General features: G+C 31.5%; 2 protein-coding genes across 2 annotated transcripts; both read left to right on the forward strand.

Moving 5' to 3' along the window:
• The first annotated feature begins 3,098 nt into the window (after nucleotides 1-3,098).
• On the forward strand, nucleotides 3,099-9,754 carry LOC134727990 (uncharacterized). The gene is made up of 8 exons (XM_063592389.1): nucleotides 3,099-3,147; nucleotides 3,646-3,742; nucleotides 4,307-4,487; nucleotides 5,122-5,201; nucleotides 5,938-6,728; nucleotides 7,365-7,513; nucleotides 7,934-8,127; nucleotides 8,949-9,754. The coding sequence occupies exons 2-8, from the start codon at nucleotides 3,670-3,672 to the stop codon at nucleotides 9,752-9,754; spliced, it is 2,274 nt and encodes a 757-aa protein (XP_063448459.1). The 5' UTR covers nucleotides 3,099-3,147; nucleotides 3,646-3,669.
• A 5,267-nt stretch (nucleotides 9,755-15,021) lies between these two features.
• On the forward strand, nucleotides 15,022-16,668 carry LOC134727991 (uncharacterized). Its single transcript, XM_063592390.1, has one exon. The coding sequence runs from the start codon at nucleotides 15,022-15,024 to the stop codon at nucleotides 16,666-16,668; it is 1,647 nt and encodes a 548-aa protein (XP_063448460.1).
• The last annotated feature ends 1,481 nt before the right edge of the window (nucleotides 16,669-18,149 follow it).

Raw genomic sequence — 18,149 nt, forward strand, 5'->3', positions numbered from 1 at the left:
GTTTTTCAATGCCTGCTACACTCAAAACATCACATTGACTTAAGAAATATCTTTGAAGAGCAGTCTTTTTGGAACTTAATTTTGCCTCCTTTATTACCAATAGTCTCTCTGTATCTTTCACGTGTGCATATTGAATTATTAGAAGATTTATTGTCATCACACAATTTAATTATTTCATCATAAAATTTCTTTTCTATATTGCTTTCCATCTTAACTCTTTAGTTTTGACTACTGAAATGAACCGTTTTGCTTAATTTATATTTGAAATATAAAATGTACTCATATATTGAGAGTTTATACCTTTAGGCTAAGTTATGAATTATATAATAAAAGTTATTATCTTTTTCTCAGTAAAAATTGTACTTGTAATTACTTGTTCAATTGTATTTGTACAAGTACTAACTTGTATGATGGCATAACCTGTACAAAATAATAGCATGTAAATGGCATATATATGAACAGAGCCACGTCATATGTATCAAAGAAGCACAACAAGGCACATGAACAAAATATATTAGCAAAAATGAAAGACAAGAATACGAGCATTATCATAGAACAATGACACAATGACAGGATATAAAAGTAACGTCAAATGAATATCAATAAAAACAGACTAAACAGAAAAGTAATATTAATAAACATATATAAAAAAAATAGTATAAAACCTCAGTACCCCTAATCTAAACTTCAAGACCATCTTTTATAACTAGCATTTGTGAAGATGATACGGAATGTTTATCAACAATGTCGATGAACCTTTTTAGAAAAATTACAAGACGTTCATTAATATACTCCTGGTTTATCAACTTTCTTCTCAGACACTTGTGACGTTTTATAAAGTCTGAGTCAGAGTTACAAGCTCTTGAATAGCGAATAAGTTTGAAAATGAATATCTCATATGGAGGTGAAGTTGGTGTATTGCTACTGAGGAAGAAAAAATGATAATTTTAAAAGTAAAATCGTCTCGTTTGCCGTAGATTATGGTACTGACATGACCGTGTATGTCAAATTCGAGAAATATGTCTAAAAATGAGGTGGAGGAAGTCGACTCTGTTGTTACTGTAATTGCAAGTTTTAGGGTATATATCAAAGGAATACAATCAGAAAATGAAAAGAACCTTCATCTGTTATTGTAATTATATGTCAAGCGTGCCTAGTGCATAAAACTATACACATGCAATGTCTTCAATAAGATTTGTGTATTGAATCGAATTCATTTATTTGAAGTTAAGATTCTGTTTTGAAATAAAAGAAATAAAGCAAACAAATAATATAATACCATACTATTCACGATCCGAGTGCGACACATGACCATCGAACTTTTTTTTTTTTTTTTTATGTCATCGACGTATCGGGGAGTATTACATTTTACAGTTATACATCTCTACGTCATTGCGGCCAACAAATATTTTCGTTAACTTATTTTTAGTTTGCATCATCCAAGTGTTAGAGCATCATCAATATTAATTTGTGAAATTTAATGACCCGGCTTCTTTGATATTCCTGTTTTGACAAGTGTCTGAAGGATCTCCGATTCGTACGAAAATAAGAAGAGGTCGACAAGAAGAAGCACATATTTCGTTCCCATTAGATTGACGACAATTTGTTGAGCAAGTCTACCTCTAAATGAAATAGATATATTGTCAAAAGAAAACTGGCTACGTTTATTTACGCTCTTTTTTTTAACACTACTTGGATATTTTTTTTATAGTTTATTGGCTTTTTGAAATTTTTCTGTCTTTTACCATGTCTTTGACCTTGTCTTTGAGCTTGTCTGTTACTGAAGTTTGTAATTGTATGTCTATGATTTCGTATATTCCTGTGCAGCCGGCATAATTATATATTGTTATTATCATTACATTTTTTCTATATACAACTCTAGCAATAAATAGTTTGATTTAAATATTGAAACTTCATATTTCATGATTTAAAATGTATTTAAATTGTGTGTTTATTTTTAACCAGGAAGTGTGCTTATGTTGTTTACAGCGCCACGTAGTTTTTAAAATCATCATACATCACACAGGTGTTTTACTGTTGTCTTCAAGAACCAGTATTACACGTTAAACAGTAGAACCGTAGTGGTTTTATTCTTAATTAGAAGCTTTACGAAAATTAATCAGGTATGTAATCTAATTTTGTAATATGATTATGAATTATGAAGAGCTAAACTAGCTTAGGTAGATACCGTTAAAACCGAAAGTAAATATTTGAAAAATCCTCTGTTTATTCCGTTTATGTTAAGGTAGTCACATGCTACTTTAAAAATATTCTGTTTTGTAAATAAATTAATTTGGGTTCAAATGGATATCTTTCTTTCTCTGATTCTTCTTTATGAAATCGATATTCAGGCAAAAATCACTGTTAAGAAAGTGCGAATCATATCTATGTTAGAAAAGTGCGAATCGATAAATGATCGATATCGCTTGTTGTAGGGTATATATTTTACTTTTATAAAATATAGGTAGATTGTAGTTATTAGAAAAGAGGGTCGAAAGATACCAGTGGGACAGTCAAACTTTCAACTGACACCAATAATGATGTGACTGTGATGGTTAATAAATGCACAATTATTCCAAAAATGACGGCAATGCATCCTAGTGGAGTATCATCACTCAGAGTATATAAACATTATATATACGAGTCTAAATTGAAAACTACGTTCAAACCTATGATTGCGTTGGATAAAAACCGCAATTTTTATACGTGTGCATGTCAAACAAATTTCGTTGTAGAAGGGTCTAAAAACAGCACAAACAACATTTTCCAAAAGACCAAAAAAGTGAAAAAGTATATTTAAACAAAACGCATTTGACTAACAGGTCGAACAACTGATGTTCTTTAAACATTATATATACATGTACAATGTATATGAATGAATATAAAATGTATACATGTACATTGTACCTGCATTTATTATTGTTTTTTATAATTGCAGTTCCAAACATCTCAAATGCAACAAGGGAGGAAGAGGTTTCTTGTGAAGGAAAACAGACTAGGTCATCTGAAGACTGGAGAGAAGGGAGAAGAATTGTTGAGCTAGATGTCCTTGCCACTGGTCTAAGAGCATGCCTTAAATGTGGTTTGCCCCTACAGCTTGGACATACAATTGACATACAGACATATGGTCTTGGATGTCTACTGAAAGTAAGTAATATTTAAACAAAAAATCTAAAATGTCTGAACACTTCGAATGAATTCAGCTTGTCTTTCTATCCATCAAAAATAATTTGAATCTTTGATTCAAGAACAGCCCTGAATTTTAATGATTAATCGTCATCATTGGAATACATATATGTGTTTTAACAAAAATCTTTAGGTATAGTGTAAATTAAATTCCAATGTGAAATTGGAAAAGACAATTTGATATGCATGTTCATACCTAAAGAAGCATTATAATAAAAAAAAAAAGAAGGATTTTAATATGACATGCTTCAAGTGTTTTAATAACAAACCGAGGATGTTACTATATATAACATGACTTACTGACCATTTTTTCTATGTCTGCCTTTTTGTCATTGAAAAGTAACATTGAAAAGATGGAGAGAGAGTAATGACGTCTAATTTTGATGAGATTTTTGTCATACAAATACTGACATTTGACCATTTGTCTCTTTATAAAATCAACTATTTTTTTTTCTTCAGGTACAGTGTTTTAATACCATTTGTATGCATGTAAACAGTGTTCCTACTGGAAAGCGTCATGACAGAGTATGGGATGTCAACAGTAAACTTGCAACAGGTACATGGACATGTATGCACAATATTATCCAGTCATGTAAATATAGTCAATCAGCATGCAGGCAATTTTTTTTCACTATCACCTACATTTTCAGGGTTCACTTAGTTGTTTAAAGTTTATGTCATACATTACTATATCTGAGCTATTATATTTATTAGGTCATATAAACTTGCTAGCATTTTCACAGATAGAGTTCTTGCAAGATTTTTATAAAATTTGTACTATAGAGCTCGTTTTGAAATGCTGGATGATTGACTTTTTGTCAAAGAGTTATGCCCCTTGGAAATATTAGATTTATGGAAAATGGCCTTGTTAGCACTCTATGGGAGCACAATTCATGCCAGACTTTTGTATAACTTATACTCTTAGATTAATATCAGCAATATCTTGAAAAAAATTATAAAATGGTGGGACATCAACTTTTTTTGTTGGTATAATTTTAAAACTATAAAATATGATTTAAAAAAATCATCAGCATTGCGAGATCAAAAAGTATGCAAATATTCATCAAAATTTTACTGCATCATTATTTAGATCATTGTATCTTTGATTTTTTTATTACAGCCCTTGTTCACTCTGGACTTGGAGAAAGACAAGCTAATAGTTTCCTATCAGAGCTAAATATTCCAGCATTTAGTTATAAACTGGTTAGTGCAAGACTGAAAGAAGTAGGGAATGTTGTTGAAGAGGTAGCCAAGGAATCAACAAATGAAGCACTGGAGAAAGAATTGGCAGCTGTAGAACAGTATGTACCTAAAAATAATAAAAATGAAAACATTAAACTAAACTCAAATTCAACAATGGGATACTTATAATTTAAATTATAATGATAAAAAAGAAGATGTGGTTGCAAATGAGACAACTCTCCAAATTAAACACAGAGATTAACAACTACAGGTCACTGTGAAGCCTTCAACAATGAGCAAAGCCCATACCTCATAGTCAGCTAAAATTGGCCTGAAATGACCATGTAAAACAGTCAAACAAGAAAACTAAAAGCCTTATTTTACATTAAAAAAAATCATAATCCCCCCTAACCTTGGGCAGTGGTATAACAGTACAATATAGTTAGCATTGATTGAATTTAAATTTTTCATGCACTGTAAAAAAATAAGAAACACATTATTTTCATTATTCAGTAACTGAGACCTTCAGTTTTCATTATAAGAATTTGGAATGTGACTTAAAGTTATTTAGATTTCTAACATTTGACTAAATGATTTGATCCAATAATGCTTATGGTTAATATAGGTTTGGACACAAAGACAATATATTTCTGACTACGATTGACTATTCTTTTGATTTATACAATCTTTGACATCTCCAGTTACATTTTGTATTATGTTTAGTTTATTTACTAGTACTTTTATAAATTACAGAAAGAAGGGTTCACTTGTGGTTGCTGTAGATGCAGGATGGCAGAAAAGAGGAAGTGGTAGAGCATATGACAGCAAATCAGGTATAACTAAACACCATCAGTTATAAGAATGAAAATATACATTGACATAACATCATATTACAGATAACACCAAGAAACAAAAAAAAACATGATGGTCTTTCATGTCAAATATTTATATCTTTCTAGTCAGGTTGAGTCAATGGACTGTTATAAGGTCAAATATCAATTAAACAAACATTAACTACATTTACAAATATGCCATTTGGTAATGATGAATAGTTGTCGTATTGGCTATTGCTGATCATTACTCATTTCCTTATTTTTGTCAAGCTTGAGACTTTTGTTGCAGAAAGCTAAAGATAGGGATAGTGATCTGGCATTTTCGGTGGTGTTAACTTTCTTCTTAACAGCTTTATATTTTAAAAGATTGAAGACCTGTATGTTCATACTTTGTATTAAGCTGCCTTATGTTAAGAAATTTCCTTCTGTCACATGTCTATTGTCTTTGACCATATTTTCATGGTTCAGTGTTCAATTGAGAAAAAAGTTAAGGTGAACATGTCCAACTGTCAGGTGCCATCTGACCTTGACTTAAGTATATAAATATTATTTATAAGATTAAAATTATTTATTAAATATCTTATGTTTTGATATGTAGTAAAGAAAATATCTCAGATATCTTATAAAAACCAGATTACATAAGATATCTTGAAGTTAGAATAAATAGTAAAACGGCTTGCCATAATAAATACATATCATAAACAGTTTGATTTAAGAACTTGTTTTTAATTACTAGGTCATTGTTCCATGATTGGTCCAGAGACGGGAAAAATTATAAACTACTCCGTAAGATCAAAAGAGTGCAGAGTTTGCAGTAGAGCAGAATCCAGAAATGAAAGTCCAAGAAAGCATGCATGCTACCGTAACTGGGAAGGTAGTTCAAAGGGGATGGAGGCTGATATGGTGATAGAAATGGTGAAAGATGTACAGAGTAAAGGCTGTACAGTAGCTGCATTAGTTGGAGATGAGGATTCAACAACAATAGGACGAGTACGGGCAAACATCAGTAATAGCATTGAAAAGATATCTGATAGAAATCACTTAAAGAAGATTCTTGGAAACAGTCTTTACTCTCTCAAGAAAAATCATCCTGTTTTAACAGTTAAAATAATCAAATATTTACAAAGTTGCTTTAACTATATAATAGCCCAAGGTGAAGGTAATCCAGAACAAATAGCAAAAGATCTCAATGCACTTTCGAAACATCCTTTTGGCGATCATCAATGCTGCTCAAGTCGAGGGTGTAAATTTCTCAGCAATCCAAAGTCTGTTTTTAAATCATTTCCTCAAGGAAAACCTCTGTCAGGTTCAGGTCTACAAAAGTCTCTGGAAAGTGTTTTTGAAGGATATGCTAAGAACAGCCTTAAATTGTCAACTGTCGGTAGTACTCAAGCTAATGAGAGTTTCAACAGAATGGTTTCTGCTAAAGCACCAAAGCATGTTCATTACAGTTCTTCTGGAAATTTGAATTACAGAGTTGCAGCAAGTTTTGCCCAGAAGAACACAGGTCACAGATACCTAGTTAATGTAAGTTTTACTACATTGAATTCATTATTATTTGTGGGATACTAATTTTCGTGGGTTTCGAGGGTACATGTGAACCATTTAAATTTATCATGAATAACATACTTGTAATAGGCTATGTATACAGAGATTGGAAAAAACTATGAAATCAAATACCCACAAATTTGCAAGTTTTCAGCAAACCACATAAATTGATATCCACGAAAATAAATGAATCCACAGTATATTTGTTAGAGCCCCTACTTGAAAAGGGGGCAGTATATAGTGTTTGTGGTGTCCTTGTGGCCACCCATTTGTCTGAAGACATAGCAGATTTGCATATTTCCCAACCTTTTTTATTACAACAACTTTTTAAGAGTTATGGGACTTTGACTGTGGCTCATCAAATTCAAATAAACATCCAAGGCAAATATCTTTGTATGTAGAAGCAGCATAAATTGTTAAGATTAGAACTTATCTGAAAACTTCACATAATGTTGACATAACACCTCTGTCTTGTTTTTGTAGGTCAGCATTCAAAAGAATAATTGCTCTTGTAGTGTAGATCTGTTTACTTAATAGCACTTATTATTTTGTTTTTTGTAAGAAAAAATAGTTAATATAAATATGAAGTCTTATTTGTTATTTTTCATTTTTCAGGTTAATAAGAAGTTGGGGCTTTCACCAGGTTACCATACTCAGCGCCTTGCCAGATTAAGAGATTGTCAGCGATCAAAGCAGAGGGCATTGGCAACTACAAGAGCATTTAAAAGAAAACGACTGGAAAAGAAAGCTAAGATGAAATTAATGCATATTTTATTTCAAAATATATCCCTTTTATTTACGTGTGTATAAGAAAAATTATAATTTCCATTGAAAAAACATATTTTTCATTGTGGGATAACCTTACAAAACCACATCTATTGAATAACCTTATTTTTCAAAGAGGAATAACCCTTGAAAAGTACAACTTCTAGCAATTAACCTCCAAAAGCCTCTTGTAACTCATAGATTAATACTGAAACACCATATATATTTGCTGTTTCGTTTCAATTAAATCAGTAAAAAGCTTTTATTGAAATTAGATTTCATATTTTTATAACTTAAAATCATGGTAGTTTTCAAGACAAATAATATTGAATATTTAAAGCATAAAGACCCAAATGGTAAAAAAAAAAGATTTGGTAACTATTTTTCTTGATAATTGAAATAAATCTTATTTCATTTAGGTACCAAAAGCTTGCATCTGCAGAAGTCAGAGAAGGTGTCTCCTATCAAACAGGATGTTCTCTTGATGCAGCAATATCGGATGATATTCAGTCTATTCCTGCACCAGTTATTACTCCAGAATATCTTCCTTTGGAACCAAAGACCTTGAATGACAGTTGCATGACATACTTTGATGTTGAAACAACAGGACTTGGTAAGGATTACTCATTATGATGAAAGGCTTTAAGTATCTAAGAATTCAATACCTCTTTTTGTAGATTTGCTGGGGTGTAAAAGAATTGTCTGAGGTATAAAAAAGAAGATATGGTATGATTGCCAATGAGACAACTATCCACAAAAGACCAAAATGACACAAACATTAACAACTATAGGTCACCGTACGGCCTTCAACAATGAGCAAAGCCCATTATTGTTAACCAATCAAAATAATGTGTTACAATGAAACATACATGTAATGTTATTATATATCTATATATGAGTAGATGTGGTTTGAATGCCAATGTGACACCTCTACATCTAAGTCTGCAACATGGAGCATTTGGTTGTACCGGACAACAAGCTATAAAGGACCAAAAAAGCATTGTTCTTGTAATTTGATAACAATTGTTTGAATTATAGAAATTTAAAGGATTCTTCTAATACAGTTAATGTCATCCCAACTTTTCAAAACAGAAGTTCTTGTAAAAAATGTGGAAGGAGCCCGAAAGAACAGAGCTGGGCAACTGATCAACATAGATCACTGTGACATACATTTTACACTTCATCACATTTTGCTTTATTCAATGTTCAAGTTCATATATCAGCATTTAGACTATATTTGGTAGGATCAAGCAACCTTGCATAAAGATGCATAAGGGATAGAAGGTCAGCTTCCAATCTAACTTGAGTTGCTGTTACTGACATTTGATGCTTCTGAACTTATGACAATATTTTGAACAAGGTGGTAACTAATACTAAATGTAATTTGTCTAACAGGTAACTTTGAACCTCTAGATTATATTATTTTTATTTCAGGCAGAGATTCTCACATAATACAGTTGTCTGCTGTCAACAGCCAAAACACAAAATTCAATAGATACATAAAACCAGCTAGACCTATATTACCACAAGCCTCAGAAGTGACTGGTTTGAAGTTTCAGAATGGGAAAATGTACCATGATGATAGAGAAGTTCAGAGTATTGGAATTTATAATGCCTTAAAAGCTTTTATTCTCTTTCTGAAAGAAATTCACAACACTGTACTTGTTGGGCATAACTCCAAAATTTTTGATGTTCCAATATTAATTAATGCACTTGAAAAAAATGGTCTACTTAATAACTTTATGTCATCAGTGAAAGGATTTATTGACACACTTCCTCTTTTCAAAGAGTGTATACCAAATCAACCGTCATATTCACAGCCAAAAATTTATAACGCTTTATTTGGTGAACTGTATAGTGCTCATGATTCCATGGAAGATGTTGTGGTTCTACGTCGCTTATTTGAGAAAATATCACCTAGTCTTGTATTGAAATCCAAATTCTGTGGCACTAATGAATCTGTAATGCAGTTGTATCAACACAGAAACTGTACAAAAGGTTTGCTTACAACACTGAGACCTCTAACAAATAGCAAAACTATAACAAACTGTATGGCTACGAAAATTGCTAGCAGTGGATTAGGTCTAAGCCATCTTAAACTGGCACATAAAAGAGACAGACAACAAGGAAAAGAGAATCTATTTACAGAATTATGTGGACATCCATCAAAAGCTCGTGTTACAAAGTCAAAAAAAATTATTCAGGCAACATCAACCTATCTGAATGACTTGGAGGAATGAACTATAATACACATGTAGATATAGTTTTATTGACAAAATAGACTACTAAGCCTGATTTTATTTGTAGTTGATTTTTTTTTTACAATATATCAAAATTTAGATGTAAAAAGAAATTGTAACTTGAGTAAGGGCTGTGTCGTAAAATAATGACCACTTAAAGGCAGAAAAATATATCCTATCATATGAGTAATAAGGGTACTTTTTTTTAAACTTTACAAATCTACTGTACCCTACTTATGCTGTACATAAAAGATTACAATTGCAGACCAAAAGTGTACAGGGAAGATAACCAAACTTATGATAGATTTGTTACGATTTATCAACATTTAGATGAAAAAAGAAATTGTAATTGAGTAAGGGCTGTGTCCTAAAAAAATGACCCCTTAAAGGCAGAAATTATCCTATCATATGGGTAATAAGGGTACTTTTCATGTTCATTTTTAGCTTGACATAGGGTAATTGGATGTTTCATTAAACTTTACACTTCTACTGTACACTACTTAGGCTGTACATAAAAGAATATGATTGCAGACCAAAAGTGTAAATGGAATATAACCAATGTTATATCTTTAATCTTTAAAAGGGGGATATACTCTGTCTCATTCCTAATTTATATAGTGAAAAGGGGGGGGGGGGTATCTAAATCTTGGGCAAATACCATTCAAATACCAAGAAAGGTCCTGCTGGATCTTTCTTACCTAACATATACTTTTTTTTCTGTCTTCAGAAAATAGCAAAAAAAAATCATACATCTAGTAAAGCAGAATTATACACACATAAGGGAATGTTCGAATATTCAGATTTAAAATTATTTCTTTGGACAAAGATAAAAAATAGAATATTTTGTTCCCAATAACTTGGACATAAACTTTCTTAAAAATTTTTAAAAGATAAAATAGTGAAAAGTACGGGAAAATTTTCCCTCCAAATTTCCACTATATAACCAGTCAAAATTTTCCTGCCATCTTTTGGCTTGATTTGAAATTTTAGGTTTACAAAATTTATCTTTAGGACAAAGTAACCACATTTTAAATGAAAATCATTTTTGAATTTTATTATGTACTGTCTACTGCACCATTATTAGGTGGACAAGCTCATCATAATTTGAGATGGTAAAGTTATATTTTTCCTGTTATTGTAACTTTTTTTCGAAATCATGTACCCATACTTTTTTTTCTGTAATTATTTAGCTTACTGTAAAGGCTTTAAGATGATAACAAAAAAAAAGAAGATTAATTATTGCAAATTATATTTTATGTCATATATATGGGCCATGGTTGTTATAAAATCAGTGAAAATTTATTAAATTTGGAAATTCTGGAATATCTTATTTGAACAAGTTTGTGTAATCTCATATTTTTTTGTTATTTACTGAATGCTGATGCCATTGACATGTGAATACTACCAATAAATCAATTTCCAACAAATGCATTTACTCTTTTTTGTTGATTTTTATCCTTATATCCTTCTTCTACGAATATACACAAATATGGTATATTCAGAGGTCGTTGCCATGGAAACGGTGTCATGTACATGCCAATTTTATTTCATTTTTCTGACAATGGATATTGTCCCTTTGAGTACAAACCTTTTTTATGTTACTTTAATTATTATTTTGTCAGGTTCATATCACCTTAATCGTTTTTTCTATTTCCAAATTCGTCTACTGTAAACCAACTAATTTTCGTGAGCGATTTATTTGAGCGTCTTAAGCAAGAAGAAAAATAACGCGAATATAAATCGTCGCGATTTCCAAAAACTTGGATTTTTCCTTATTGCACTACATAAAATACTCAAGAATATCGCGAAATTAAATCGCGCGAAGTGGAATAGAAAGGGCTAAACGCGAAATAAAGTATCCGCGAAAATAAGTTGGTTTACAGTATTACTTAATATGAGGATATGAATTTTCGTTATATTATTCATTACAATTTAATGAACGACTGTTGGTTTTCTTCTGTTCCAAAATTTAAGCGTCCAAAGCTTATATCTTCTTTATTTATATGTAATATGAGTCTTGTTTAAACAAACAGAAAAGTTATTTCCGTTTACAAGTAATTATTTTATGATGCTGATATCATGGATAGAATTCTAATTATCATACATAACCACTTGTTATTTTTTGAAGTTAATTCAGTTATTAATCAGAATTGAATCTAATTATAAGACATTGCATCATAAATATACAATATACGAAAAACGTCAGAAAATGTTATGTCAAGCTGAAAAATCAGGGAAAGGTAATATTATCACAGCCTTTCAATAATTTCGTGCTCATAACCCAAATAAGTAAATACTTTTCTTACTGTAATTAGATAGTATTTCGTACTGCAGTTAAAGTGACTCAAATAATACAAGTTTACCATCCCTGAATGAAACTGATCATGAAGTTTACCATCCCTGAATTAAACTGATCATGAAGTGTAAGAAAAAGTTGCACAATATGATATGGGTTACTTTTTTCGGGTAAAGAGAGGATGGTTCATTGATGTATAATACACTGTAATAAAAATATTGTGTAAATTTTCAATTGATGTGATTTCCAACAGATTCTCGCCTACTAAAGTCTTTCGATTCAATAATTTTTAATCGAACGCTATGTGATTTTTGTTTACCGTTTTTAATAGTTTGCTATGACTTGGATATTAAGTAGAAGTTACACAAACAACGTTAGTACACTAAATTATTCGACCATATAGTCCATCATTACTCATTACAGTTAGAAATGAATATACAAAATTATTTGAATGATGAAGTAAAAAGACGCTTTCAAACGTGTAGTCTTTTTAAGAAGCAAGAATTTAGTTATAAAATATTACATGAAATCATGAGTATACAATATTAACTTTAGTTACCAAGGAAAATAATACAAACAGCCCAAAGTCTACCAGAGAGGATAATTAATTATTCTCCTACAATTAGACATGTATCTATGTTCTGTTATGCATCGGTCCGAGTCTGCAACAATTGTATATGAATAAGTGGATAGTATCAAAGGACTCATCAGGCGCGGATCCAGAGGGGGGGGGGGGGGGGGTCCGGTGGTTGGAACCCCCCTTTTGTTGGACTATCAATGCATTTGAATGGGGACAATGTTATTTAAAATAGCTGGATCCGCCCTTGCTCTTTACAACACATATAAAAAACTCACCAAGAACAAAGAAAAAAAAAGAAAGAAAGGAAAATATGACATACAATAAAAACACTTATAATTGACTGAAAATTAAGTATACGTGGTTTATTCATTTCGTTTTAAAATATCAAAACAGGGTACGTTTATGCACACTGTTTGGTATTATTTCGTATGGTATCGTTAAATTTTTGTATTCTTAATTTTCTGAATGAACAATAAGTGGATTTTTTTTTCTTCTTTCAAATTTGGCTATTTTGTTGTGTGTCTGTCTCTGACTTTCCTCTTTATTTACTACTTGTCCATCTTTTTGTATTAAGGATAAATGAGAAAAATATTTAAGACTGAATATAAAATCTACATCTTTAAACAAATTTATTTTATTGTTTTTTCTGCATTATACATGTTATAAGACATCTGTCAGTGTCAATATTTCCGTAAATGATAATCGAAAAAAAAAATATATATACTGTAGCTGGCATGATTATCTATTGTAATTATTTGATACTCTAGCAATAAACTCTTTGGTTTTTTTTAAATTGACCAAGTCGTATATATTTTTTAAACCAGGAAGTGTAACTAGGCGGATAACAGCGCCACATAGTGTTCAAAATCGTCATACATTAAATAAAGATACGGTAACTACGTATTTTTTGTCTTCAAGATCCAGTATTGCGTTTTAAGCAGAATTCGTAGTCCTGTTCTCACTTAAATCCATCAGGTATGTTTTCTTAGTTTTGAAGTAGTTATTTTAACATTAAATTCGGGTTGATAAAATGGACGGTTAAAACCGAAAGTAAATATCTTCACAATACTTTCGTCATTTGTTTCTGTTAATCTTTTACATATGTTGCATAAAAAGTTTCTGTTTTATAAAAACAAATGATGTCAATGGATATATTTCTTTCTCTGAATCGTTTTCTTGTAATTGATATGCTTTTTAGTAAAAATCACTGTAAGGGAAGTGCGAATCGTTTAAACGGTCGATATCGTTTGTTGTAGGGTAAATATTTTACTTTTATCAAACAAAGGGCAAGTGTAGTTATTTTATATTTATTCAGACATTGCTTAAAAAATATATAAAAACAAAACAAAGTCATAAGAAACACAAAACAAACAATATAACACAACAATGGATTCATGCGTATATTTTTTCATGAAACAATGAGCTCATTCACCAGTTTCATATCATAATACATGATGTAATATACAAATAACATTTTGCACGATCCGATTGAGGTAATGGACCACCGTTTTTTTTAAAGGATGTTTCAGATGTGTACTCGTTATGATAACATAAAAGAAGTAGGTTCAGTAAGACCTCTTTTTTGCCCCAAAATATAGCAGTTTTAGAAAATTGTGAAAATGTAATCTTTAAGCTATATTTTGGAAAGTTAAATGCTTCTGCTACATAAATATGAGCTGTCTTTTACAATACAATGCACAAATATCGCGTTCTAGCATCCATAAGTCATGTTAAATTACTGAAATCTTCAAAATTTTAGCTTTTTGGTTTATTTTTGAACGGTTTCCGTCTAAACTGAAAGTGGCCGCATTCGTGTTCATTCATAATATTGAAATGTAAGTTGTATTTGATGATAATACAAAACATATATAAAGGTTGAGGATGAACACGGCTGCGGCAACTTTCCTTTTTGAGAAAAAACCATCTGAAAAGTGACGTTTTTTACATATTTGATAGATTATTCATATTAAAGCTTGAATCAGAGCGTTTGTAATGACTTAATCAGTTAAAATCTTTCACATAAACTAATTGAATCCATTGAAATAGACACTTAAGTGTTTAAAAAGTGTCCAAAATTTGAGGCCAAAATCGGCCCTTATCGGACCTACTCCTTTAAAAATGATCAAATTATTATAGTATTATTAAGTATACTCAAAATCTCCAACTGTTACTTCAGTTTAACAAGACGATTTGTGTACGGTACAGTATCGAACATGAATGGTTCAGCTGCGGTAGTTTAAGTCATATCACAAGATCGCAAGCAAGATTTATTAACCTTTTACTGCTAATCTTGTTCATCATGGAAACTGGCTTAAAAAAGAATATGTAGACAAATATTATGATTTGGAGTATAATCAAACCACACTAATCCTTTATTTCAGAAGGTTTACTATGGCATCAGCTAGTTTCTGTGATCCTTGCTATGAAGCTAATAAGTCATTAATAGCAACAAAATATTGCTCCGATTGTGAAGAAAGACTTTGTACAGACTGTGCAGAATCACATTGCAGATTCAAAGCTTTCAAATCTCACCATGTTATCGACCTTTCGTCCATTGGATCCAATATTCTGTCCGCGAAGAAAAACTGCAATGTCCATTCAGAAATGATATTGGATTATTACTGCACAGACCATGAGATCGTATGCTGTAGAGCCTGTATTTCAGATAAACACAGGCTTTGTCAGAATGTTCTCCCATTGGAACTTGCCTCGAAGGATGTAAAAAAGTCTGCACTGTTTAACGATGTTATGGAAGACATGACGCATCTTATTACAAGATTGAATGCTTTAGACAATAACAGACAGTCAAACTTACAATCAATAGAGAAATCTAAATCAACAATAACTAAGAAGATCCGAGCAGTGAAATCCAAATTTTTGAAACAAATTGACGATTTGGAGCGTGAATTAACGACCATTTTGTCATCTCTCCAACGAAAACATGAAATGGAAATCAACAAACAAAAGCAAGAAATATCGCAAGTCTTGGTCAATGTTATAGAAAATAAAAACGAGATGGATTTTTTGAGAGATCATGGATCTAAGAATCAGCTCTTTATATTCCTTCGCCAACAAGTAACAAATATTCATAGCGCCGAGGCCAAGATTCAGCAGATAGTATCCGATTCACAAGAATTTAATATAACCTTTGACGAAAAGAAATATGGTAAGCTTGAGTCTTTCGGGTCACTGTCAGAGTATGTCCAACCATGTCAAGTTCAATACAAAACAAAGAAATTTCAACAAGCCCAGATAAAGGCAGAACCAATGAAAAATATTCTAGGGTTTAAGAAGGATACAGTATTAAAATTTAATACTGATGTGGTAAAAAGTATTTTGAGTGTATCAGTGACAGATAATAATAAGCTCCTCATTACTAATACAGCATCATCCGATACCAAACTGTATGTTTACAGAGACTGTAAAGATTATGAGACAGAGATAGCTTTTTCCTCCGAACCTCATGGTGTTGTTGTGATACCTGGTACGGACAGAGCTGTTATTACCCTACCTAACGAGAATTCTATACAATTCATCAATACGACAAAGATGACAAAGGACAACAAAGTAAACGTCGGATTTACATGTTATGGTATTACTGCTGGACGTGACAGAATTTACGTTGGTGGTACAGGTGGTACTATCAAAACATTAGACCCCAATGGGACAGTTCTAAAAACGATTCAACAAGGATCTAATAATATTTTCTTCATAGCATACGATGATATTCATGATCATTTGATTGTTAGATGTCATGACAAACTCCTTTGTATCAAAGTAGATGGAACCCAAGTATACAGCAAGGACGTCTCAGGTTTAGCAGGAGTAACACGCGATAGGCGTGGTAACATTTACTACGGTTGTTACTATGCCAACAACATACAGAGAATATCATCAGATGGGGAAAACTGTGAAGAAATGCTGAACAAAGACAATGGCATTTACCGTCCGTATGGAATGTGTTTTAATAACGACTTCACGAAACTGTTTGTAATTAATAACGAAGGTAAATCTGTTCGTGTATACAAATGCAAGTAAATGTTTTTATGAAACAACATGAGTACTTGAATTTATATTATGTAATTTATCGTGTTACTTAAATATACACATATTATATAACATCTGTTGTATAGTAGTATAATGTTTGGTGAAAATCTTTATACTGTGTATCGCAAACTTGTTTCATTACGTAATTTGCACTTGGTACTTTTTTAGGGGGTGATTAAGAATACAATATTACAATGTATTTCCTATTTCCTATTTCCTCTTAATACCGCATTTCTATAACGAAACCAACTTTGAGTAGTAATGAATGTTGATTTGCGGCTAACGGATTTTTTTTCCCTCAGGATCTAATTTTAAGTACATTTAGAAGACACATTAGATGAACTTATAAATGGATCAGCCACAGTTTCAAGTACTCATATAATCAGCATGTTCTGATGGAATGACAAGTTCACACAGGATAATCGCAATATATGGGTAATCCGAACAGCGGAAGATGTTTGGAAATTAAATTCAATTCCTGTGTTTGAAACTTAAGGTATAAATTCAAAAAAGTTAACCACACACAATGGGAAATCGTGCGTGTACGAGGTAATACTCTCGGATTGTCTGGCGTCAGCTTTGTACCGAAAGATCTATGAATTAATATGAAAACTAAGGTCGCACTCATTTGCACGATTATAGATTAGATTATAATGGTATGTTTGCTCTGCAACCTAATCAATCTTTTCCTACCTTATCAGGCCATTATGATACCGTAAACTCTGATGAATATCATAAGTTACATAGTGTGTTAGTGACCTAATATGTTATATACAGGGTCAGTAAATTCCATATGGGGTGAGAGGTCATTTGCACACTATGTAACGAATTTATCTTACCGACTATCTTTCTTTGTTGAATTTAGGCTAAAGCTTTCTTATTTGCTATCATAACACATCTCCTTATTTCTGTATTAAAAATGTTCAGGATCTCAATTTTAAGAACCTTCTTCAATTGATCTGCACTAAAAAAACTAATGTAAACGATTAATAACTATGATAAACAACCTTGATATAACAATATAAAACAGAACTTTCAATATTTTAAATAATTAAACAATGCCTAAGTGGCAAATTCACTACTAATCGCGTATTGAAATAAGCCTCGCCTCCCTACTAACCTAATATTGAATATGCACAGTCTCCACGAGGTCGCTTTTAACCAATCATATTCCTAGAAATGTATTTGAGGTAAGATAATATCCCGGATTGCCAAATTATTCAACACAAGGATCGATTGAAAACACAAAATCACTATCAAATGGACATATGCAAAACGGTATAGATGCAGAAAATTGGTGTTACATGTGTGTTAATTTGTGTTTTGCTATTCCCCGAGTTGTCATTCTCTTGTATTCAACGACATAATTAATGTTATATATTAATTAATATCAAATAAGGTAATACTACGATCAATCAAATGGTTGCCTATGTGAAATCTGCGTAAGTTTTATTTACAGTTTTTTGTGTGTT

The sequence above is a fragment of the Mytilus trossulus genome, chromosome 8 (assembly GCF_036588685.1).
Source record: "Mytilus trossulus isolate FHL-02 chromosome 8, PNRI_Mtr1.1.1.hap1, whole genome shotgun sequence".
Lineage (NCBI taxonomy): Eukaryota > Metazoa > Mollusca > Bivalvia > Mytilida > Mytilidae > Mytilus > Mytilus trossulus.

Coding starts and splice junctions, on each gene's coding strand:
- LOC134727990 (XM_063592389.1), top strand. CDS start 3,670: ATGCATGTAAACAGTGTTCCTACTGGAAAGCGTCATGACAGAGTATGG. Junction 3,743..4,306: donor CAACAGTAAACTTGCAACAG/GTACATGGACAT, acceptor TTTTTATTACAG/CCCTTGTTCACTCTGGACTT. Junction 7,514..7,933: donor AAAGCTAAGATGAAATTAAT/GCATATTTTATT, acceptor TATTTCATTTAG/GTACCAAAAGCTTGCATCTG.
- LOC134727991 (XM_063592390.1), top strand. CDS start 15,022: ATGGCATCAGCTAGTTTCTGTGATCCTTGCTATGAAGCTAATAAGTCA.